This window comes from Phaethon aethereus, assembly GCF_964289735.1.
Source record: "Phaethon aethereus genome assembly, chromosome: 2".
NCBI classification, from domain to species: Eukaryota; Metazoa; Chordata; class Aves; order Phaethontiformes; family Phaethontidae; genus Phaethon; species Phaethon aethereus.
This window is the reverse complement of record NC_138582.1, coordinates 15,563,901-15,589,893: the sequence shown is the minus strand read 5'-3', so window position 1 is coordinate 15,589,893 and position 25,993 is coordinate 15,563,901. Positions and strand designations below refer to the sequence as shown.

At 43.0% G+C, this 25,993-nt stretch overlaps 1 protein-coding gene across 1 annotated transcript; it reads left to right on the top strand.

Moving 5' to 3' along the window:
* Window positions 1–5,803: 5,803 nt before the first annotated feature.
* COLEC10 (collectin subfamily member 10) lies at window positions 5,804–24,572 on the top strand (the record flags this gene model as incomplete). Its single annotated transcript, XM_081996935.1, has 6 exons — window positions 5,804–5,951; window positions 17,664–17,735; window positions 19,227–19,298; window positions 21,304–21,357; window positions 22,584–22,679; window positions 24,181–24,572. 6 exons carry the CDS (start codon window positions 5,804–5,806, stop codon window positions 24,570–24,572), a joined length of 834 nt encoding a protein of 277 aa, XP_081853061.1.
* Between the last annotated feature and the right edge of the window lie 1,421 nt (window positions 24,573–25,993).

Here is a 25,993-nt window from a genome sequence, read left to right as displayed (position 1 = left end):
CTTTTTTAGACTATGCACATATTATCACATACCTATGGGCTAGGAGGGAGGTCTTCAAGCTTCCTCTGGTTTCCTGTGGATCCTTCCTTGTTCATTGTGTTTCCCCCTAACTTCCTCACACCCTTGACTTCCCTTTTTGCTGGATGAGCTCATAAATCTTCCAGGGCAGGTAGCTGCCTCCTGGTTTGTTGGGGTTTCTTTTGCAAAGTGCTGCAGAAAGTGCCAAAAGCTGTTTGGCTCTGGCGCGGTTTAGAAACTGTGCAGCAAAGTTTGAACTAAAGAAAACCAAAAAAAGGAGAAACTAAGTAATTATAAATCTACACAATCTATAAATATGCATGTCCAACCAGAAGGTCAAGCAGGTAATGCAAGGCAAAGCAGCCAAATGCTAGGACCAGAAGACTAAGATCCTGTAGGACTGATAGAGCTTGTACTTTGAAGTTTTGTCATTGCTCTGCACAATAAACAGGTTTCATATAAAATCCACAGGGCAGCACATTACCTAGGTACCACTTACTCATGTGCATGTTTCATCCTGGGCACAAGCTTAGCGTCTGCTATCTCTTTTGACTATGTCTCCCACCCATCACATGGCTTTCTCTGGAGCACCCCACACACTTCACCACTTCATGGAAGGGTTATGAGCATGTTGGCAAGCAAAGCTCAGCTTTGCACTAATACAAGGCTTTGTACCAGGCTCTGTCAGTCTGTGCTTCAAGGTCAGTGACTTTTCTGTTCTCTTAAAAAATGTTAAAGAGAGCAGGATCAACCTTTTTAGGTTTGTCATGGCAGGCAGTTTGCCTGTTCTCTCGGGGCAACTCGTGCACAACTTGGCTGCTAATCTCTACTATAAACTTAGAAAGCAAACTTGAAAGACTGCATGCCAGTTCTATTTCAGTTCACAGCAGTGTGTTTAGGTCTGTTTCTAAATATAAATACTTTCATTAGCCATGCAATCCTCTGTTTAATTGCTTACATGATTTATTTTTTTTCCAGAGAGCAGCCTCAGACCAAGATGGGAAGGACATAGCTGGGCAGGACAGGTATGACTCCAGGCAGAACATTACATTCGGGCCCTGTTTCTGCAGTCCAAAATAACAGCTCTCCAAAGAGCTTCAGGGATGTTCAAATTCCAGAGCCAGAACTAAGCTCTGTGCCTCAAGACACGATGTGATATCTAGGAAGGGAGTCAAGGAGAACTCTAAAAGACAGAAATGCCTGAGATAAGAATGTAAAAATCTGAGGCTGGGTACATGCCCATAATCTCTCATGTGTAAACAAACAGTTAAATTTGTGTCAAGGAGCAGCATGTTCAGTTTTCTGAAGATGACATGTTTCCCAGAAGGAATTACATAAATATTTATGAAAATGAAAAAGGAAATATTTTCCCAGGGTAGGACACTGTTCAGCACTGCATCAGGTCAGCAGAAGCCGGGGTTTATTTTGTCAGTCTTCCCCTGGAACTGAATCATTGCCCTCTTGTTTGCAAAAATCTGTTCTGACACAGGAAGAGGCTGCACTTAGATAAACACAGTTACAAACCACACTGAGTATTTCACTTTCTATCGCATCTTTGAATGCATATGTGAATGCCTTACTTTTTTGGACAGCTTCTCCAAGAGATTGTATGGAATAGGTGTCTGTCTCAGGCCTCTCAGGAAGGCACCTTCAAGTAGAATTAAAAGCCTGCAGATTATCTGTCAGAGAATTATTCACAATGAAAGTATTCACAATAAAAGTGCTTATAACACATTGACTGTGAAGCAGTAAATTCTTGCAAACTGCAAAAGTTAGAAATGCAAAGTTGTAATGCAGTGCTACCTGAGTGAGTAGAAGTTACACACAAGTGAGGTCCCACAAAGAACGGGCTGCAGTGTTCAATACCTCACCTTATAAAGTGTCCAGCAGCTCTCTGAGCCTGTGGTCTGAAACCCAAGCTCCTTCTGAGATTTTGGCGCTGACCAGTTCTGCTCCCTGGGCACCAGCAATCTCCAAATCCCTCCTGCTTCACAGCAGACATTTCCAGCGGGAATCTGGGTCAGCTCTTCTGTTTGGGGCTAAAAGCTGAGGGGGATAGGACTGGGAAAGGAGAGGTCGGAGTATCCCAAGAAGGGGTAGTAAGCTCTAAAGCAGACCTAGGGTTCTCCTGGAGCACCATCCCTGTGTCAGACCAGGGGATGTTCACATCCCACTCTCAAGGTACCCAACTCAACGGAGAGTCAAACTCAGTAGCAGGAAACCAGGGAGATCATAGTTGATAAGGGAACATACATTTCTACACTGCTGAGGCTGATGAAGCCCCTCAAATATCCAACAAGGATTACCTAAAAATCATTAGAGTCCTACAAGGTCTGTTTACTGATCATAGAAGCAAGGAGATTTTGTCCTTGGTTTGGTTCTTTTTGTCAGTTATTTGCAGGCATATTAAGGTCTAGTCATTGTTTATATCTTACTCAGAGGAACAACAACTGGTGCAGACTGTGTTTACAGGCTCGAGTAGTCATTGCATGGTGTCAAAACCAAAAATGACGTTTTACAAAATAGCCCTAGGATTACTTTCCTCCCTACAAACCACATGTTACTGCTTTTCCATCCTCTCTAAGCTTTGCCACCATGATTGATGTATGACAGGCTGAAACACTCCAAATCGCCATGATCTCTGACACCAGGAGAACTGAAAACATGTAGGATCCCAAAGCAGAGAAATATTGTACTTTTTTCTTTTTTTTTACTTCAGATGGCCCCAGATTTATTCAGTATAGTAAGATACAGAAGAGGAAGGTTCTCTTTAATACTAAATTTGGGTTAGAAAGGATGCCAGCGGACTCTCAGCACTCCTGGTTGAATCAGCCCATGGTTATAAGCAGGACATATTAACCTGGAGTCCAACCACAACTACAAATTATTAAAATTGGCTGTAGATCTGGCTACCTTTTGACAAACACTACTTCAGGATGTTGAAACAGTCTATTGACATTTAACTACTAACATCTGAAGAATAAGCGAGTGAAAGTAACACAAACTAACAAGGAAGTACTTGGACGCACTACACAAAGGCTACCTGACTGCTGCTCAGCAAAAAGCAACAAAATCTTTTGTGTCTTCTCAGAGTTTCCTTGTAATGCCCTAGGAAATGTTTGCTTTATGTCTTTTACGTCTGGACAACACTGCTTAGTTTGTTTTTCTCTTTTTCCTACAGACATTTCTCTAAGCCCAATTCAGTGAGAATTAACATGCACAATAGGCAACGTGCCTCATTAAATCTTCATCAGCAATGAAGCTGCTTGAAGATTTTTCAGTGCAACTGGTTTGATAAATACCGATTTGCCAAAACCCGATGTTTTTGTGCTAGTATATCACTTTTGATAGATTGCCTGTTAAGGCAGGTTTCCTAGCTCCAGGACAGGATTTCTGGTCCAACATACAGGAAGACATAAGTGATTAGCAGACAGCCTTGTAATAAGGCAATATAACCTTAAGGCTCTAGTGCAAACACTGGTTTGAATTAGGCAGAGAAAGAATTTGAATCTGGATCTACATTTTAAGTAAGTGCCTTCATTACCAAGCTCTTGGATATATTACACTTAATTTCTCACTTTGTGTTTAGGGTTTTTGTGACTTTCATGGAGGCGAAAAAAAAAGTAGCGTCTTGATTTATTTTCTAATATGGAATGAGAACATTTGAAAATGATCACAGCAATTGTAGCATTGGAAAAATGTTCCCTGCTTAGTCCTGGTCAACGACTGAAGTGGTTAAACAAATGGCTTCCTCTCTCACTTATACTTACCCCTCTTTATCCCTTATAAATAACAAAGAAGTCACTGTAAGTCTCTTAGTACTGTGGAACAGATAGCATCATTCACATCACTTTGGCAACATTTCCCAAAATGCCTCCTCCAAAGCTAAGTGCACTAGCTTCCCACTCCTACGCTCTCTATTCTTGCTCTTACATTGACCTTCTGCTCACAAAATGGAAAGTGAAGAGAAGAAAAAGATAAATAAAAAAGATTTACAGTGTACAAGTCAGAGGCACAGTGCCTAACGCAAATCACAGAGGAACAAGTTTATTCCTGGTACAACTTTATCCATCTATAATCCCGGCTTTCTCTTTCCTCTCCCTCTGGCTGTGGTGTATCTGTTATCAAGGCCACATTTGAAGGTGCTCGATAAAATTCTTTAGGACAGAGATGACTATTTATTTCTGAAAAGTACTGTATACAGTTTAACAAAAAAGAAAAGTATTTTGAAAAGTGGAGCAGTCTATGACCGGGCTAGAAAGAAAGAAGAGTGTCTTGACCCCTCTTGGGACTTTGGCCAACATTTCATGCCAGAACAAAGCTTGAAATCAAAGCCTTTCTTCAGCCTTTAAGAGAAGGTATTCACTTTTTACATCAGTGCTGATACTCTTTGCATCTACCGAAAGGCTAAAACACCGTAGGGCTAAGGAACTAATACGCTCTTAAAAAATGAGGAAAGCATCTAAAAAACTATTATCATAGGAAATACATTTTTTGCCTAGAATGGAAAGCAAACGTGTGCTCTCACATGGTAGGCAGTTCAAAAGCATAGTTCAGCTCTTCAAGTAGCTGTGTCCTTCATTGTGTAAGAAACCAGAAGTTAACAAAATTACTGGAAAGATTACAGATACTCATCTCCCCTTTCTGTTCTGATGAGCTACCTCGAATGGTCTGTGGTCTCTGGTTACTGTGCTCTCATTAAGAGAAAGCTAAGGTTTTTTTCTAGGAAGGGTTTCCACACAGGTGGATATCTGTCACAGCTCCTTCCAAGAGCATATATAGCGGTTTTGCACACTACCTGTTCCTCCATCCAGGAGGCCTCCTAGACCTGGTTTCAAAGTCCCAGCATCCAACTGAAAATCTGAGAGCTACCTGATGCAGATAGGAACCAGCAGCTTCCTGGACAACCCAAAGATGATGTTGTACTGGCGCCGATGCTATACCACTGTCCTGATGTATGGTCTCTCCCATTTAACAAGGAGAAGAGAAAGGCAGTATGGGAGGAGGTATTACAGTCATTCAAGCACGTCCTACTCTGTGGCTTCAGTCCTGAAGTCTGCCCTTCTGTACTGTGTCTACCAACATCATCTGGGCTTGGACCAACCATTGTGGAGCAACCTGTAAGCACAAAACCATCATTTGTGTGTTTCTGGCTCAAACACCCATTGACAACATCAACTTTTCATTCCCTGTTCTGGGGGTTACAGGTACATGGCACCCAAAAGGTGTGAAATAGCACCAGCAACTTCCACCCACAGCAGACTGGCAGCTTGTCCGCTGTCACAAACAGTCTCCTTGGAGAAAAGCTTTTGTGGAAAAGTCTCTCTACATGTTATATGGAGTCTGCATTACTCTTCCAGCACACAACCAGCCACAAGTATCCTATAACTAATTAGTACTCACTTGGATACAATACCAAAGTCTTTTGTCTCTTGGGTAGGTGAAAAGCTGAGCATGAAGAGTCAGTGCTGCAAGAAAAAAAAAAATTACAAAAGAGATATCCCCATATATTGAAGAAGTTTTCCATGGCAAAAGCAGCTAAACATCTCACAGATAGGAGATAAATTTGAATAAACAGCTGTCAGTGTTAAATAAATATCCTGGATAATGTGCAGGACAGAAATAACTACAGCATCGTCAAACTCCTTTTCTTCACTTTATTTAGCTGTTCTTGCATGTAGCTCCCAATCTTTGCACTGCTTCAGTGAGTGGAGAATTTATTTTTGAATCAGCTGCATTTGTTAAGACTGCAACAACGAAAGGCATTTCCTGAGAAGCTGCAAGGATGAGCAGCAAGAAAGAACAACAGCTAAAGAAATACGGGACCCTAGCAGTGCTTTTTATCTTCCAAGTTCAGATTTTTGGTTTTGATGTTGACAATCGACCTACAACAGATGTCTGCTCGACACACACAATTTTGCCTGGACCAAAAGGTGAGGAATATCAGGTTGCTAATGCTGAGACCAGTACTGATAAAGGCTGATTTTTAAAAATAGAGACATGGAGGGCTTGGGGCATGGGCTGGGGATGTGAATTATTGCGGACTGTACAAACATCTAGAAAGTGGAACTGTGATGGGGGAGAATGATGAAGCAAGGAGATTTGAATTTGCTTTGCTTTTGTCTCAGGAACACTGTCTCATAGTCTCATATAATTTAGACATGTCCTTTTGCATCTTTCTCCAGCCGCATAAATCTTCTCTTACTTGTATTCATCACACAACCAGTACAGCTAGCAGACATAAATTGACTGACTTTGTCTAAAAGTAAGCACCCACTGTGAACCGTTAAGGGTTCACTTTGCATCTATAGGTAGGGAGAGACACAATATTTAAAATGACTGAACTGTCATTATTTTCAAATGCTTACTTGTAAACACAGCTCTGCTGCATTCATCAGACATGACCAGAAGCTCCCGTTGAATTAAACAGGACCTTCACTACAGATCTCGACAAGAACTAGATCACCTCTGGCACGTGCAGCTCTTTTATCTTTAAAACACTTTGCAAATATCTGAAACCAAATTTTCTGCATTAACTTACTTTTTGTGTAATGCAACTAATGTCAATGGAATTGCCTGGAGGGTACCTCAGCCAAAAATTAGGTCCATGACGTACAAGTCTGTCTTGCAGTGACAGATCTAAAATATATATCCCACACCACAGTGATTGCAGTTCGAACTATTGCTTTCTTTTTAGTAATTCATTGTATTTTTCTATAGGCTACAGATTGAGAGAAAAAAAGGCAACTGATTTAAATTTTAAGCAGAAAAAAGATTATCAAGTCAAAAGCACCGCTACAGACTCATTTGTTTTTATGACGGGTTATTCAAATGCACGTTGCTTAAAGGACCATTTTTAATCAGCAAGTTAATATCTTTATGATTACAACCCAAGCTTAAACTTTTGCTGCCACAACATAAATGCAGAGAGATGTAATGATCCCCGAGGGAGCTAGTGGGAGTTTGTTTGGTTAGTATCTGAATAATGGCAGGCTGGAGAACAAAGTTTGACAGCATTGTGTTTAACAAGTCACAAGGCTAATGAGGTGGTCTGGTGGCAACACAAGATTAGCTGGGACTCCAGCTGGTTTCTGTGGTCTAGCTTGTATAGGGAGCATTTAAAGGTTAGATATTACGGTTCTTTGCAAGTGTGATACTGAGAAAGTCAGGATTTAGTCATTACCAGTCCTGCTGCCTCTTGGCTGACACCAAGACACAAGAGGAGCCAAACAGTATATTGGCAGGATCCTCACTTCTTTTTCAAAATTAGATTACCATGCCTAAGATCTGTGATTGGTAAAAGCAGTATTGAGCAAATCACCTCCAAATTACTGGCTCGCATCCACTGCGGGTCATCAGATACATTTTGCAGTCTATGTGCTATGATCCTGTAGCCTCATTTCAGTTCCTACCAGAGCTGAGCTCATCCAGGGCAGTTACAAGCAGCTCTCAATGGCACTGACTGCCAGTCAGCTAGGCAACTAAAGGCTGAGCAGGCTGGGTGTGCGAACTACCCTGTTACTCCTCAGGCATCCCTCGTAGTCAAGGATGGAACATGCTGACCTAATATGGCAGAAGAGTCTGTCCCGCTGCCAGTTTTCCTCTATCCATCTTGTGTCTACAGACCCAGAGCACACGATCCCCAGCCTATGACCACACCACAGCCATAGGCAACACTTCGCTGCTCAAACTTTAACCCTGGCAACGGACAATTGACTTTTGTTGCTGTAAGTTTTATTTTCTGTGCTGTGTTGTGCCTCTTTGTCCACCATTCTCCTGAAAATGGTTTTGACCCACCTCGCACAAGTTTCACCCCCTCAGCCCCACCTGCTCAGCATCTTTGGCTATGGTAGAACACAGTGGTGCTCCCACAAGATGGAGGTGCTGAGCTCACACAGTACATTGTCCAGCTTTTTCTACCACCACAGGCCATATTCCCATTGTGGCAACTTCCTCCTTCCACATGAACATGGGAGTGTCTAATGGGACAGAGCACCTCGACGTGCAAGGAATTAGAAGGCACTCAGTAGCTGTAAGACTTTCTACACGGTCCCACCTCACCCATCCCAGTGCAAGGCACAAATTGCCCTCTAGGCTAGATCCTGTCTGTGGGCTACAAGTGGGATGGTCCCTGGTGCTATGCAGCAGCAATACCGCTGTTCCCATCACACAGCACAAAGGAGAGCAGGAAGCTGAGGGATACGTGAGGTTGTCTGGAGAGCCTTAGAACTTACAACCCTTTATTTCTTTCACTATTGGAGGTTGCCTTACTCACTTCATCATCTAGACATTCACAGTTGCTACAGGAGCAAGCACCCGACCTCTCCGCATGTTCACCCTGAAAATCACCTGTTCAAAAAGGCTCATTAGTGTTGAGAAAATTGGTCACTTCTTGTACAAGCCACATGTAACTTTTCCAAGTTAGTTTGTACAAGCCAAATTCTTCCCCTTCAGAAATATACTCTTTGTTATGCTCATACCTGAGAAGTCACAAGAGAAGTATGATATGAGTGATGGGATGAAAAGAAAGGGTAATTCCAGGCTGATTATCAGGAAAGTCTTCAAACCAGTTGTGACAGTCCCATCAGCTCCCAAAAAGCATGAGGCAAAACCAGAGGCCTTTGTGTATAACACAAAGAGCTCGAAAATACTCTGGAAGGATGCAGTCTCCCAGGAACAGAGGAATGCAGTAAACGCCCTGTAAGCCTTTTGCGCTTTCTGTTGCAGTGACAGAAGTCAGTCTGAATTAAACTGCTCAGCATTAGGAACGAAGAGGAGTTTAAGTCTGACCTCTGGTGGCTGCAGTCCCCTCCATCTATCTACTGCTTTTCCATTGCTGGTGCAAGCAAATGAAAGTTGAAGCCTGCGTGTAAAGAATTATGCAAAGAAATTTACTCAGTAGGCACTCCAGTGAAAGGAACAAAAAGAATAAGATAAAAGCAAAAGCTGGCACTCCTGTCCCAGTTTCCTTTTCTTGGCAATGTTCAGGTCTCTTCTCAAAAAGGGGATGCTTTTTTATGAACATAGTCCTAGTGCAATGGCTGTCTTGTTCTGCCTTCTTGAAAAAGCAAGTACACCTTCTTGAAGTACACAGCAAGCTGGCTTATGTAGCAGTTAAAAATAGAAATGTGGGAGGCATTTCTAGGACCCTTATTGAAATATCCTGGGAAACCAAAAATGAAAAAAAACCCTTTGCTTTGGATCGAAACAGATTTTCAGTATTTGTAACTAGTGATTTTTGGTGTTTGACCTGAGATGTTTAGGAACAACTTGGTCTTAGCTGGACTGCTTTGGCACAGGACCTCTGAAAACTGACGTTAGGTAACGCTTATCCATAGCTGAGTAACTAGGGCCATAAAAGCCAAGTTCTGTATTCCATCGACTTCTTGGGTCCAAACAGAACCAGATCAAGCACAAACAAAACAACGAATTTCCCAGGGCAGCCAAGTGCTTGGCCTAGCAAAATTAGTCACGGCCCTGGCGCTTACTTCCCACCCTTCCAAGCCTGGAAGCAGGCTGGCTGTTGCAGCTGCTGAGAGAGGAGCTGGGACCATGGGGAGGCAGCAGTCAGTGCAGGGAGAGCAAGCGCACCACTTGTTGGTCCATGCCCTGCGCTCGCCCTTCTGCCCCATCTTCTAGCCTGCTCTCTCCTGGAGACCGCAAAGTTTTGTTTAACCTGCAAAGGAAGTTCCAAGTGGGCTGTTGACATAGGTGAGATGGGATCTGACCTGGTCTGAGTAAATCAATAAGCAACAACATGAGGGCAGAAATAAGCAGAGGGCCCAAAATTTTGACTCCTAAATTCCCATTAAAAGCTTGAGCAAGGGGAGAAGCTGACTTCGTACAGATCTCTGGGAGCTCAGTGCTTCAGAAGACTGGCTCTAGGTTTTGCTATCTGTCCCAGGTCCCAGCTCATTTCTTTTGAAATCCAGACACAGGAACTTCAAAGGTCTGAGTCAGATCCAGGTTGAGAAACTGGAACGAGATGAAATCTGAAGAATACCGGGAGTTTCCCATACCAATTTAGATGTAAAGTGTTTCCTTATCATTATTTCTGACAAATGATGCTTACAAACTCTATGACATTGGCTGGCGCCTCAAAATAGCATTTACTGTGGTCTCCAGTATAGCTGTCCGTCTCTCAGCTTTAATTTCACTTAGGCAATTGTACTCCTGGAAAATCTCAGACTCTGTCAGAAACCAGATATGCTGTTATCCACATTTCCTTACAAAAATATAAAATGCCTTACCACATCCTATAGCCTGTTCAAACCTATAACTAAACTTCCCTCATAGTGCCTCACATTTGATCCGAAAAACCCTTTAATTTCAACACATAATTCTATTTTTCATGTGTTTTAGACTTTCTCATTTTAGCTTATGTTAGGTTTCTGAAGTTTATCAGCCTGAGCTACAAAGCAGGTATGTGGGGACTTAAATACATAAATTCAAAAGAGATTGAATCTGTATTTCTTACCAATGTCTGTCTAATTCCTCACTAAAGTCACTGTAATCCATGGGTCTCTGAGATCATGTCAGAATGGCATGGGAATAGACTGGGAAAATTAAATTGGGAAGACCAAATGAAAAGAGAATCAGGACTAATTTAAATTAATTCAGTGTTATTAAAGAAATAGTGTATGTCCCAGTCATGCACAAATGGCCACACTTTTAAATAATACAGGTCAGCAGAGCTTCACTGAGCCTACTGAAGGCTTGGGTCTGGCTCATGCAATGCAATAGGAGAAGAGGGTATTTCTGCTGAAGCCAATGGACGTTTATAAGAGGAAAGTGGAAAAGCAAGCAGAGAATCCAGTTTATCCTTGAAGATTCTTTCCATTTCACCAGGGAAGGTGACTGGGCCCCTTTTGTCTAATTTGGACCTGGATGAAAAAAGACGACATGTCCAAGAACTTATGAGCAAAATGCTTCATTTCTGACGGTGGAATCTGTGGAGCCCTGGCATGTTCCTGCAGGGCACCTGGCAGAGTGGCTATGGGTGCAGTTGCACACTACAGCTGCACTTGTCAGGTTTTTTGCCAAAAGGGGAAGCCCAACATCTTCTTCATCTCCCACTCTGACCATGTGGTCCTTCCCTCACCTTGTGCTGGCTCAGCTGTTTACTCATCAGACTTTCCACTGAGCTGATTCAGCTCACTTACTAAAAACGGGTATTTGCCTTATTGATATTCCTCTGCTTAGGGAGTTGAAATCTTTCAACACAGGGTCAGAAGAGTGGCCAACATCAGGCAGAAAGGAGGGAGGCGTGCAGGTCAGTGCTGGGGGCTGAAAGAGGGGGAGGACAGGGAACAAGGACATCATGTCAGATAGGCAGAAGTCAAGAAATCCTGTCCTCACTAGCCATATATAGCTTGAAAGCAAGAATCCCCACTGCTATGGGAAATTTGCTAAGGAACTAAAAAACACTGAAAGTGAAATTAGAGGAAATCTTGAGGCTTTCGTAGCTATGATGTGCTCGTACACTGGAAAGCCAAACTAGGCTGTATTTGCTTATTTCTTGGAGTCTGTGACTCCCTCTGGTGACAAAACCTCTCAATAGAGATTGTGCATGAGCAAGTGCTGCAAAGGTTCACCGCGCTCAGGGTCACTCAGTGTCCGTAGGCTGCAGAGCTAATCCTGTGGCTCTCTGCAAGGCTCTTCCAGGAGCGCAAGGCATTCAGTTGCTCCCGGAGGAGTCTCAAGGCTTCAGAATTATGCACGTGTTCTTACCCCATTAATTTAACACCCAGGACAGGCAGAATCACCTGTACTGTTCACACCCTGTCTGTGGAGGTGGGAGGGTCCCTATGCCAACTCAGGTGGAACTATGGGCACGAAACACGGAGCTCAGCATGTGTCATGCATGATCAGAAGATAAAACCACGTTAAGAGATTACATACGAAAGCCTTTGTGGTGGGACATTACCTATGCCCAGGAATGCTAAATGCATCCAAGGCAAGCAGTGCAAAGCATCCAGTCACGTGCATACTAATCAAGATTAACCATCCTTCCTCCCCTCACAGCAAATCAGTCGTGCCCCCAGGGCTTCTCAAGGACTTTTCGGCTGGTGGTGGGCTTTTCTCGGTTCAGAGTATCTGATGTAGGAGGACAACTGTACTGGAGCTCAGCATAAGTGGTGTTTCTATCATTTGAAAGGGTAGGAGGAGTGTGGAGGAAGGTATACCTGCAAAAGAGAGGTTGACAGAGCATTAACATTTCTGTAGTATTTTTGGCCAGGAGACAGGAACTGGAGCTGACCTGAGGCCATGACTTGCCAGCACACCTGGCGAAGTATCTTAGTAAAATCCTGCGTGGACCTGGGGAGTCTCTCAGCAGAGGTCTGAGTGAAAAGGCTACCTGCTCACAGGGAAACACATGCCCAAGCCCAGCTAGGAGTCTCCTCCCGGCTTTAGCCATTAGGCAGCCTGCAGACGTGCTCTCACCCTGATGCTGGGTTGCCTCTATAGGTAAGAGTGGGCTCTGTAATGCCCAGGGATTACACCCTGATTCTCCAAGAACCAGGGTCAGCCCTTGATCACAAGAGTTGGAGAGTCACTAAACATATGTGAACAATTTAACCTGAAAACTTCATCCATTTGTGAATACAAACCAGATAAATTGCCTACAAAAGATTCAGCAGGGAAATCTAAGTCATTTGAAGGTCAGTAAATTCTTACTGATTAAATTCTTACCAAATGTAACCTCTCAACATTGTGTTATTTAAGTGAAATTCCTAAAAATGCAGAGCCCCTTTCAACTGCCTAAAAATTCTGCTGATTATTAGACCTTCAGCATTTTCCTGACTTGTTTATAGAAGGAAGGACTGGGGTTCCCTCTCAATTACAATTAAAATTTTCTAATGGTTACAAAAGTCATTTACTGCTTATGGTTTCTGCTTTCCTTCTGTCTTGCACAGTCCCAAGCTGGAAGAATCTAGTAATTTATTGTTCCATGTGTTTACTTTAATAGTCTGGTATTTTAAATCTGTGACACAAAAGAAGTGAATCAGCTTGAGGGAATACTAACAAGGTTGAGAAATGGCTTTGCTTCAGCTACTGTCTCAAGTGTTTCACCCATGTTTCAAATGCCAGTGCAGTGCATTATCTGATGTCCTTGCAACCACAGTTTTAAGGTGACAATCTGCTAATTAGGATAAAACTTAACCTGACGCTCTCCCAAGTGTAAAGCAGTACAAAGGAGAGGTTAACCTCTAGGTACAGACATATGAGGTCAGGGATCAGACAGGGGGAAGGACTGTAAGAAAACTCATGTTGCACAAAGCACAGTAGTACAAAATTCAAAACCCCAGTCCAGAGTACTGCCAGGATTTAGATTCAGTTTTCTGGCAGATTGAAAAAAAAGTGGCTAATACAGTGGGATGGCCTGTCCACATGAAGTCCCACAGGAAAGGGAAAGATGGTCATTATAAATTAGAAACAAAGCCACCTCAATCCCTGCCCAAAACAGTCAACCAACCTCCCATAATCCTTCCTACCTCGTTGCAAATCATAGCGGGACCACAAGGGGGGAGCATAACCCAAGAGTTCACGTTTCTTGCCAAAATTTGAGATAGCTGCACACAACACCTAAAGGAGGACGCAATGCATTTATAATTATAACATCATATTATCAAACACTGGGCTTAATCCAGTCTTAAATTAACAATGAGATGGTACCGCTAATTAATACTCTTTGCTTCTACCCTTGCTTTGTAATGGCCTACCCATTCTCAGCTGCAATATGGGGAGAAAAGCAGGATTTCCCTCCCTTACAGATAGGCAAATTATTATCCTTCCCATTTTCCTAGGTAGGGAAACTAAGGCAGACTGTGGGAGGCTGCTTTCCACCAAGATGAAACAGGTGATAGATCTTACTTCCCTCTCCCTTAGGCTTTTGGAGGGCTTGAGCAAAAATTGTGCCTACATAAGGTGTTAGCAATAAAAGTGGAGACGCTCCCTAATCTCTCAAAATCTTCAGAACAAACTTTCCCACAACTTCTACCCCTTTCATCTGTTGTCTCTCAGTCTGATGGACCATACAGGGCAACATAGCTTCATCTCCAGCAGCCCTGTGTGTGACAAATTTGCTCCAAGGTCTCTCAGAGAAAAATCATTGCAGTTTTTAGTGGCTTAAAATGTTGAAACTGAGATTAGAAGAAAACACCTTCAGAAAACAATCACAGCTTCTCCACTGGTGTCGTGGTTTAGCCCCAGCCGGCAACCAAGCACCACGCAGCCACTCGCTCACTCCCCCACGGTGGGATGGGAGAGAGAATCGGAAGAGTAAAAATGAGGAAATTCATGGTTTGAGATAAAAACAGTTTAATAAGTAAAGCAAAAGCCACGCACACAAGCAAAGCAAAACAAGGAACTCATTCACTCCTCCCCACGGACAGGCAGGTGCTCAGCCATCTCCAGGGAAGCAGGGCTCCATCAGACGTCATAGTTTCTTGGGAAGACAGACGCCATCACTCCAAACATCCCTCCACTCCTTCCTCCTTCTTCGTCCCAGCTTTATATGCCGAGCATGACGTTATGTGGTATGGAATATCCCTTTGGCCAGCCTGGGTCAGCTGTCCTGGCTGTGCCCCCTCCCAGCTTCCCATATACCCCCAGCCTTCTCGCTGGCAGCCCAGCACGAGAAGCTGGACTGTCCTTGACCACTTAGCAACAACTCAAAACATCAACACGTTATCAACATTTTCTCATCCCAAATCCAAAACATAGCCTCACACTAGCTTCTGTGAAGAAAATTAACTCTAGCCCAGCTGAAACCAGGACAACTGGTATATTGACTTTCTTTTCTGGGCTCTAGATTAACTGTCTAAACAGTGTTTCTTACCTCCCCAAAAAAAGAAAAAAAAAAGCATCCTTCTCACACAGAGGTCTTCCTTCTGCAGAAAACAAGTCTCTCTAGAGCCTTTAACCTAATGGAGCAGTCTGCAAGCCATAGGGCATGTAACTAGCTGGCCTGAGAGAGGTAATGTGAACTGCCAGGGTGAAGGGTGATCTCCTGGTTTGGAAGGTCAGCAGGAATCTGGTTTGCTCTCCTGTGTGACACATGCCAAAGCAACTTCCTCAGCAGTTTCTACACCAGACTCAGAGTTACAGTGTATCTTACACAAAGGAATTCATTGCATGGGGAAAGGTTGGATGTGAAACATTTCTTCACACATTTCTTCCCCCATATGGGTTTGCACACCATGATCAGATCCGCTCTTAACCTACTCCTGGAATTTCATTTCACAAGCCCTTTGTCAGCCTCTGGGAATCTCTTCTGAATTTCTGAACTACTGAGAAGTGACTTTTACAGTTTTCTCAAGGGTTTCATAGATGGGTTTGGAAAGTTTGGTTTCTTGGTTTCTCGATTGTAAGTGTTGTTAGCACTGAGGTCAACAGCAAAATTAAACTGTACATTCTCTGGCTCTTCTGTCTGATGATCTCTAGATAGGAACTCCATACAAGCAGGCATCCTTCCATCAGCTCCAGGCTCAGACTCACAGCTTCAACTGGATATTTAAGGAGCTTGGCTTTTGCAAATATATAATGACTTTTCCAGTATTTTTTAAGAACCAGTGAAAATAAAGATGTTTAAAATTTCTATTGCTGGCTGTTTATAACCTTTTCCCTTCCTACTTTGTCCTGTAGAGGCTGGTATTAAAAACAAAGCACCTGAGTGAGCCAGCACACACACCCCATCACGTTTCCTCCTTGATCCTCCCTCCAGCAAATGCTTCCTCCCTTTAACGCAGACAGAAGTTCAGCCCTTTATCTTCCTCAGCTTGGACCACTGACCACCACCCCCAAAGGGCACGCTGACTGACAGGGTGGGTGCCCTCCACAAGAGAGTCCCAACACTGGAGGTTTTTTTGGTATACAGTACTCAGCCCAGTCCATGTAACTGAATGGAAAGGAGCCAAACAGCTAATATATTTTATATGCTGCAATTAATCTGCACCACTTCTCATCTCTCATCACCCCACAGAACAGCCCATGATATGCTGCCTATGGCTACAGAAGTAGGAGAACATAAATCAGAAATGAGTGGGCAGTATTTTTCAGAAAATGAGAATATGATCCAATGAAACAATCAGTCTGAAAGCAACCATGGGAAGCTACTTTCTCCCTCAGCACGTAATTAAATCATTGACCTCTTTGCCACAGGGTATTACAGAGGCCAAAAAAAAAAAAAGGGTTTAAAAGGCACAGGACTAATCTGTGCAGGGAAGAATCACTAGTGGCTATTCATGAGTAGTCTGGAGGCAGCGCTTGGCTCAGGCAAGCCTTTTAAACCACTGCTCATGGGAGGCTGGAAGTGGCTGCCCAGGTCACAGTCAGCACACCCAGTTCCCTGAGCACCTTCTGCCGGGGCTGGAGGCACCATCCTCAGTGAGACAGGTTATTGGTCTTGTCACATTATGCTCTTCTGTCCTCACTTCTCTTTTGCTGACATCCAGACAGACTTCTCTCCCTTGGCTCTCCGTGTGCTGAACTGCAGCCTCTCCTCCTGCTCTGGGCTGCAGGCACAGGCATGACTGGCTGCCACTCAAACGTGAGAACCTGGCTTGGCCAAGAGACTGTGGCACTGCTTCCCACCGCGCAGCAAGGCTCATTGCAGACAAGGGTAGGGAGCAGGGGGAGAGGCTTTGGAAAGCTGCCCGTATTCAGTGCCGGTCATTTGGCGCAGGGGGGTGCAGGGGTCGGCGTCCCCCCGGCTAGCATTTGTCTGAAAAAAAAAAAAAGAGGAATGATGTTCTTGGGATTTGGTTCAAAACTAAGAATTAGAAGACAAGAAAATCAACCGTAGTTGTGCCTCAAATTCCCTGCATAACATCAAGTGAAATTGAATGCTACCGAAGGAAGGAGATAATATTTCTTTCCTACTAATTGCTGTCTTGTTCTTTCACACTGTAAGCTGCTCAGTGACTGTCTCTTAATAGTAAGAGTAGTTATGCAGTACTATACAGGAACCTGTATAATAGGGTCTTGATCTCATCTGGAGAACTCTCTGCACTACTGTAATAAATGCAATGATTTTACCTCTTACATACTCCGTGTATGACATGTTCAAAATAAAGCATTGGAGTAATTGCAAAACACATTTGTTATATCAACATATAAATGTCACCTGTAAAAAACTGAAGGCAAGACTCCTGCTATACTAAGTGCTACGGTCTATGTTAAGATCTATTTCAACATATTTACATTCTTCTCATTCCAAAAGCATCTGCATACTTTGAACAGAGAGTCACTACGAACAGAGTCACTAGGAACAATTAATAAATTCCTATTGTCTCTCCTGGCAGTTCTCCTGCGTGTGTACAGGTTTCCCAACAGAGAAAGACTGGATTGTTTATTTGCATTATGGCCAACAGGGCTTAAAGGGTAGGAACAGAAGTTGGTGTTATGTAATTCTTACGTTGGAACAGCCTCTCCAAAAGGTAAAGTTTTTAGCTCTTCCTCATGATGGTCAGATTCACTAGATCTTCTCTGGAAATTTAACCCAAGGCTACTGTACCTGCAATATGAAATAAAAATAAATCAGTAGAAAACAAACTGTGAACTTTACTTTCTGAGGACGTGTAGTTGCACTTACTGTACTGAGAGAAATGTACCATGACGCTTTCTTTTCTGTTTTTTGGAAGGAGATGAAGGTGAAAAAGGAGATAGAGGAGAAGTGGGCAAACAAGGGAAGGTTGGCCCAAGAGGACCAAAAGGTATTTATGACAGTTTGTTGGCCATTACTGGTATGTGAATATCATTACACACAACTGTACTGGTGCATACGATCGGTGATGTTTAATGCTTTTCATTCCTGTTGCACCAGTGGATTTCACAATCCTGTCAAACATTAATCAGTGAACCTAACAATACTCAGAGAGCTTGATGCAATGCCTACCGATATGTAAGACAGCTATGTATAGCAATAAATTTAAACAGTCATGTAATAAAACAGTACATTTACTGCTGCTCTCCCAGTAGATCCAGAAGACCCAGATCATATGTGTAATCATTACCCAGATCATATATATAATCAGAAAGATTACTGTTCTTTTAATGAAATGATGCTTTAGTTGAAACTGAATTTTGAGTTACTTCTAGTGATCAGGACACTCAGCAAAATTTGGTCTCAGTTGTCCCTACTTTGCAGAAAAGCAAACTGAGGCATACACTGAGAAACCAAGTTCCTCTGCTCAAACGGCACCTGAGCTGAGAACAAGGAGTCACAGATGTTTCAGGACTTGGCCCTATTAAACATATCCCATACCCACACAGAGTGGGAGCTGGGCAGAGCATTTGGAAGCACCAGATGTGATGGGCTCAGCCTTGTTTACAGACATTAACTCAAAAGCTTAATTTATCATTAGAGGTTAATGGTAATGCATATCCATGGTTTTTCTTCCTTGATGGTGATTTAAGACTAATCAGGAAAGTTTTGACTTTTATAGAAACTTTAAAATCACCCTGTTGTTATTGTTATAATAGAAAACCTTTTCCATTTTTAAATGCATTCATATGACTTTGCTTCTTACCTTAAAAAGATCAAGTAAGATACAAGGGAATCAAGTAACCAACCATTTATGAAGCATCTTAGTGATGTTAAATCCAGTGTGCAAACTAAGAGTCTCTAAATTGGGCTGTCATCATTAGCCAGCTATTTAGAACTTAAACTATTAATCAATTAAAAAGGCATCTGTTATTTTGGTGCTATGAGGACTGGGAAAGCATATACAGCAAAACTAGTAGCTCCCTATTTGCAGTCCTGCTTTGAGAAGGATTCCCTGCAAGGCCGCAAGGACTTTACCTCAAGGAAGATGGAAAGGCTTTTGTTTGGGGTAGAAAAAAAAACAAACAAACCCCAAATAAAACCTGTTGTTGGCCTGATTTGGCTGTGAAGTAATATCATATTTGAATAGTCACTAGCAGTTTTAGTTTGTATTTTCTGTAAGAAGACAGGACGTTTCTGGACATTTGAACAGGCAGTTCTACTAAGGTGCCTTGCAATGCCCTACTGTTGTAGCCTACAGCAGCAGAGTTCTGTGCTGTCCTCCTCCAACCATGCTCAGGGCTCCACTCATTTCAAATTTGCCACACGTACGGACTGGCCACACTCAGGAAAAATAGCAGCAGTAGAGACCTAACTAATGCCTTGGGAAAGAAATGACAGAAAACATCCATACTCTTTTCCTCCTTATTTCTTCTCTTAGGAAACAAAGGACCTGTGGGGGATGCTGGTGACCAGGGAATGCTTGGGAAAATTGGTCCAATTGGTGGAAAGGGTAAGCTCTGGTCTGGGAATTTTCTTGTTTTTTCCCTCAAGGTAAATATGTGTTTTGTGACAGATCCAGGTATGGAGTAATATCAAATAACAGCTGTGACCAATGCTCTCCAAGTGAAGTTATGCATAAAGACTGGTGACAAGAGCTACCTGAATAACTTACGTTTTATTTCCCATGTGCAATATATCAGACTTACTTGGCTAAAATAATTTGCTTTATGAGTTAAGAAATCAATTCTCTTCGATGTTAAAAGAGGAAGGGAGAAATCTGCCCCTCACTAAGTAAATCCTCTGAGAGCTCTGAAAGAGAAAGCCAAATTTGGGCCTCTGCTTTGGATGCTGAAGGCCTAAATCTATATTCTGCTCCTGCTCAGGATGCCACATCTTGTCACCTGCACTGCTGTGGCAGATGTGAGGAAGCGATGCACAGGGTAGCTCGGTAAGGAAACCGTTTTAGGCATTTTAAGAAAACACTCACATACCCAGGGACAACTGCTCCTTGCAAATCAAGGTAGACTCCAAGTCTGCCTGGACAATAATTTCATGAAATTATGCTCTAGTTGCCTGAGAAGAGGCTCAGACATTCCTTTCTGGTATTCCTAAAGAGCTACTTAAGAAGGAATATAACTTCTGCCACAAGGAGACCTGCCTTGAAAGCTGAGCTGGGACTCCACCATCCCCAGGGGAAGTCTGTGGTCTCTAACCAGCGCATCGACCCAGGCATGCAGGTGAATGGGTGGAGCAACCTCTCCAGGGATCTTCTGAAGCCAATGTTTTTTCATAAACCTTTGATGGCCACTAGCCAGCCTCAGTATCAGAGAAGAACAAAAGAATTTGTCCCAAGGGACTAATTTTCAGAAGTACCTAGACACAGATAGCTATCTCCTAAGATGTCTTCAATCACCAAAGGAGACTAGAATTTAAGAAACCCACAAATTGCTTCTCTTTATCTCTAAGTAAACCAATGCTCTGAACCTTTAAATCAAGCTGTCCCTCACCCTGAATGTACAATTTATTGTCCCCTTCTAGTTTTTCTCATTTTCTTTCTTTATTTGCAGAAGCAAAGGTCACTAAGTCACTGTTTAAATCTGCCATTAAACATTCAAGTTCTTAATGAAGCAACCCTGAACTTTCAGCTTATAAGTGTGCAGTGTCAAGCAAGGCTAATTAAAATGACAGCCAGCTCCTAATTTCTTTAAGAAAACATAACCACATAATGGAAAAAGCACATCAAAACATGGCCATCAATAAGGTAGAGCAAGCATTAGTATTTTTTGACCTCTGAAGGTTTTAATTCATAAAAGAAGAGCTGACATGAATTTCAGATGAAGTCCAGCTGTTCCTGATCCAAAGTACAGCTAAGATTTTTTAAAAAGCTCATCACCTCCACTTACATAGTAGCACAGCATTTGGAGAAGTATTTCTATCATTTTTATGATTTACAGAAGAAGAGGAAAGCAGTTCGATGAAAATAAATCACGTTTCCATGAACTATATCTGAAATGACACATTGCTCCTTGCTGACCTCATTTCGTGCAGGTGCTAACTGCTGCCCGCACACGTCATCTGTTGCGCCCCTGAATTCAGTGGCTTATGCACATGAGCCTCGTCTGGTGCCTCATCCTGACATGGAGCTACTGAACCCAGGGAAGGGCTCTGTCCTGCAAGGCAACGAGAAAACCCTGGTCTCAACTCTTGCAGATTTCTTGAGTGCTTTCAGCCGTTCAGTATCGTAGTGCAGTTTGTATTTAAAGTAAGTGGTACCAGGAACCAGCAGCACACAAGATGCCTGTGTTATCAGTGAGTTAGCTATTAAAGGGTTCTCCTTATTTCCATACACCAGAATTAATCACGGTTTGTTTGACTTGGCACATCTACCAGTACAGTACATCAGGGCTTCCTATCAGAAGCACACCGTTAATATATTATGAAACAGTTTTTTCAAATATGCTCCCCTGACATGTGCACTGTCTGAGATCTGAGAATATATTTTCCTCTTTATTCAGGTGACAAAGGAGCCAAAGGCTTATCAGGGATGTCTGGAAAAAAGGGGAAAGCAGGTATGCTATGCACCTTTCTCTGCCGAATGCCTTTGATTTCAGGGTTGGTTTGTCTGGAGTTTCACAAAATTTTGAGGACCATGGACAAACTTGAGAACAGGTGAAATGAACAGGAAGAGACTGCAAAAGCTTCGTTTAGCAAAATGAAGGCTGGGTATGGCCAACATACCCAAAATATGGAGAAGTTACCTAAATTAATGGGCAATGTTTGAGATCATAAAAATTAACACAGGCCAGGAGTATATTTATACTAGAAAGTAGGAGAAGGTTTCTGAATACAAAAGGAATTAAGTCCTTTGAGAGTTTCCTAACAGGAGCATGAGGACAAAAAACATAAGCGATTTTAGATAGAGCATAATCTGTTGTCAAATGAATGCAAGCAGCTACTTACAGGAGAATAATTTGGATCTGATGACCCTGAAGGTTCTTCTCAGTTCTAATAACCTTGAATGTTTTCCCACCTTGAATGTACAGCTGTGTTTATTTTTAGGAGATTTCATATGTAATGCCAGTTTGGTTCTTAATGGGAAACCATCGGCAACGAATTTGCTTCCCGAGAATAACAGAGGAACAAAGAAAAATTTACATCAAGCCAAATTTCAGTTTACCAACAAAAATATAACTGAGACTTCAGTGCTTGAAAGCTGTTGATTATTTGAGTTGGCATAAACTATTTCTGCTGTATCACAGCTGCATGCAGCCGTTCACTAACATGGTCTTTTTGCCAAAGTTTTGCCAGTCCCACCTCTATGCACACTCACAAAACTCCTTCACGGAGAAAGCAGCAATTCCCCATTTCATGGATGCTGTTATTTCTGTTAGAAGACCTGGGAACCAGTGCTGTGGATATAAAGGTAGACCTCTTGGCATTCAAATGTAACTCTGTAGTGATCACCGTGACAAACCACATCTCTGCAGCTAGATGGAATCAATGGGACAGAGGATGTGCAAATCCTACAGTGATACGAGTGGAAAGAAGATGGCAAACTCTTCCATCCATGTTTTTAAAAGCAGAGATTTTCAAGACAGTTAGCAAGTGTGCAGAGTGCGAAAATATTAAGTGCTTTTTCCAACAGAAGTATGGCCAGCAGGGCAGGTTGAGAATGGCTCTCCACAAGTGGAGGCCAAGTCTTCAGAAAGTTTGGAAGAGGGCTACAAATGACCCGCCATGCACACACACAAATGCTTCTGAACAGATAAATCCTCTATCCTTTGTATTGCATCAGGCACGGTCTGTGACTGTGGAAGATACCGCAGAGTTGTTGGACAACTGAATATCAATGTTGCTCGGCTTAACACGTCCATCAAGTTTGTAAAGAACGGTAAGGATCATTATGTATCTGATGTGATCTATTTGGGTCCTATAACATTTATCATTGCTGTTCTTCTACCTTTGCTGCTCTATGGCATCATCCATAGATAACCCAGAGAGAAGGACCCACGGTGTGAGGCACTCCGAAAACACACAGAAAAGGGACAGTCTTGCACCTGTAAGGATATAAGCAGCAGATGACTAGAAGCAAAAACAACACAAAAATGATCAACAGCACAACAGAAAGAATCATGAAAAGCACAAGGCACAGCTTGCTAACCGCCTCTGGGCTGTCAGTCTACTCAGGCTCCATGGCCACTCAGGCAATGAAAGGAAAAAGTTTGTGCCAATCTGCTCCAGAAAGGCAGGAGGAGCAATAGGAACCTCTTGATCTTTCTGCTGCACAGGAAGGCTGCAGACACGGTACTCCTAGTGCTCCCCTCAGTGCAAGCATCATTCTCCTGTAGCAAGGGACCAACACGTGGGCTGCAAGAAGCCATGTTTGCAGGCAGTGCTGTCAGGTGGACAGTGCAAACTGCCGCCACTGAAAAGAGGGAAGGACATTTCCTGGCACAGCAGAGATTTTGAGAAAAGTCCACCACTGCTTCTAGGACTAGGTCTGTATCAGTAAATTAAATGTGTTTGAGACTGTTCTCTGGCAATGTGGGCAACCGTCACAGAACAGCCCTTATCTATATTATTAAATCCTACAAAACTGAATGCCATATTATCAGGAGTGTCCCACTACTAACTGCTAAACTGCACCTGGGGTAACTCCTGAATTGTTCTGGAGAGTGTTAGTTGCCTCAGGCCAAAGATCTGCTCAGAACCATTCCAGTAATCCATCAGCAGGGACAATCAACTTCCAGCTACCCAGGCTCGCTCCTCGGCACTGCTTAATTCACTAGGATATACGCTGGTTAGGAAGTTTGCCTTTTAAAGCTGCTGAGCAGCCACAGTTTTCTTCCTAGTTCATGCCACTTGGCCAGCAGCACATTGCCAGTTGCTACAGCAGCTCTGAATATCAGGCTGTATTTAAAATGTCTTATTTTCACAGTCACGTTGACTCTCCTCTACATGGGAAGGGCCTGAAAAGCTGTCTATACCCCTGTATTTCTACCTCAGGGCACTCTTTCACAAGCTGTATTCAAAAATATGCAAAGGGACAGGGGTGATCCAGAGTTAGACATTGCTCTTTGTCCATTTAGCATGCCTTAATCTGATTAGTACTAGAGATCCGTGAAGTAAAACTTAAGTGTCACAGGAGACACATGCCAATCAGAACAGAATAGTTCTTGTCCTAGTGTGTGCAAGGTGCTTGTCACTCCCATTAGTAGCATCAGTGACTGATCACATCCACACCGTTCATCACAAATTCAGTGGTGCGAATGCTTTTCCTCTCTCCATTTTATTAATTCTAATATAAAAATCATCTCATTGTTATATTGGAACAGAAGCACCTTCAATATCTGTTGAAATGCCATTGTACAAATTTTTTTCCCCCTTTATAGTTATAGCAGGCATCAGGGAGACAGATGAGAAATTCTATTACATCGTGAAAGAAGAGAAGAATTACAGAGAAGCCTTGATCCACTGCAGGGACAGAGGAGGAACACTGGCCATGCCTAAAGATGAGGTAACCAACGCCCTGATTGCTGACTACATCTCCAACAGCGGCCTCTTCCGAGCCTTCATTGGGTTGAACGACATGGAAAAAGAAGGACAGTTTGTGTATGCAGACAACAGCCCGCTGCAGAACTACAGTAACTGGAAGGAAGGGGAGCCTCACGACCCCGCCGGCCGCGAGGACTGTGTGGAAATGCTCAGCACGGGAGAGTGGAACGACTCCGAGTGCCAAGTCACCATCTACTTCGTCTGTGAATTCCTCAAGAAGAGGAAATAAAAGTGCTGCAGAACATGCCTGGCACCTGCTGTACAAACAGTAATCCCTCCTTATTCATCCACGGTAGGAAGTGCAGACAACCAGGGATAGGGCTCAATCCCGCCTTCGCCTCACGGCGTTAAGCAAGAGTAACTACTGTTATGATGGCAGTGACCATGAAGTCAGCACAGGTCTGCCCAGGGCATCCAGCCAGTTCTGAATTTTTCTTTCATTTCTATGTGTAATTTTGGGTGGGCATTTCTACATGTAATTTAGAGGCAAATCAGAGCACACAGAGGTGAATATGATTTCTCTTATGCCAAAAATAGTAAACTCACTGCTATATTACTTACTGATGTGCTTCACAAAGTCCACAGATGGAAAGAGTGTAATCTTTACTCATCTTCGACATGCAAAGGAAGTCCCAGTAATTTCCCTGGTGAATTCGGAGCTGGAAGAACAAATTTGTAGTTTCTCTTGAAAATATCCTTCTGTTGTCAGACTCATAGAGTAATTTAAGTTGGAAGGGATCTCTGGAGGTCATCCGGTTGAATCTTCCATGCAAAGCAGGGACAACTTCAAACTCAGATTAGAAGTCGTTATACCCTCCTTAACTGGGCTGCGCAATCATATTGCCTGATATGTGGGGGGGACCCACTTATCTCTGCTTCCCACTCCATCATCCATCAGGCTGGTCTGAGGTGTGAGGAATTAATTTAGCAACAGTACTTCCGCATGCAAGTCAACCTGAGAATAGATGGAGTACTTCTAGCCTCTCATGTCGCCAAACATCTGTGAAAAATAGAGAAAAGTCTAGCACAAAGAGAACAGTGCAAAGGAAGCAACACCATTGCTGTAGGCTGTAAACAGGCACATGAACTTTCAGTTGTAACAATGTGCGTTGCTCATTTAACAAGTGATTCTAGGAACGTGTTAACTCCCTAACTCAGTAGCCAGTGACGTTTGATGTCTAATGCTAAAATCACCTGTGCCTTTGCGACACAGGGAGCAGCTATAGAACAGGCTTTATCCTCCAAGAATCCAAATTCAGGTGTGGTTGAGCAACTTTGTCATGCACTTCAGCGGGACTCTCCACAAATGATGAGCGGGAAATGTGAAGGCTTTGCTGTCAGTGCCTGGCTACTCATATCTCCATGTCAGTACGCCCACAATGGATCGTATTTTCCTACTTTTGATGATACTGGAGGAGCATTTTTCTTCAGACACAGCAACCATTTTGCCTTCAGAAGTGAGCCTGTTCTTAGACGTAGTTCACCTTTCCTCACAGTAGAAGGCATCAGGAGAAACTCCAGAGCCCCTGCAGTGAAGGTCTACAGATTGTCTTTCACTCTTGACACTAAAAATGAAGGAATGATATCTGGAGGCTGAGGAGAATGCAAGGCACCAGTCAGAGTGCCGCAAGTGTAGCCTGTAGGTCACTC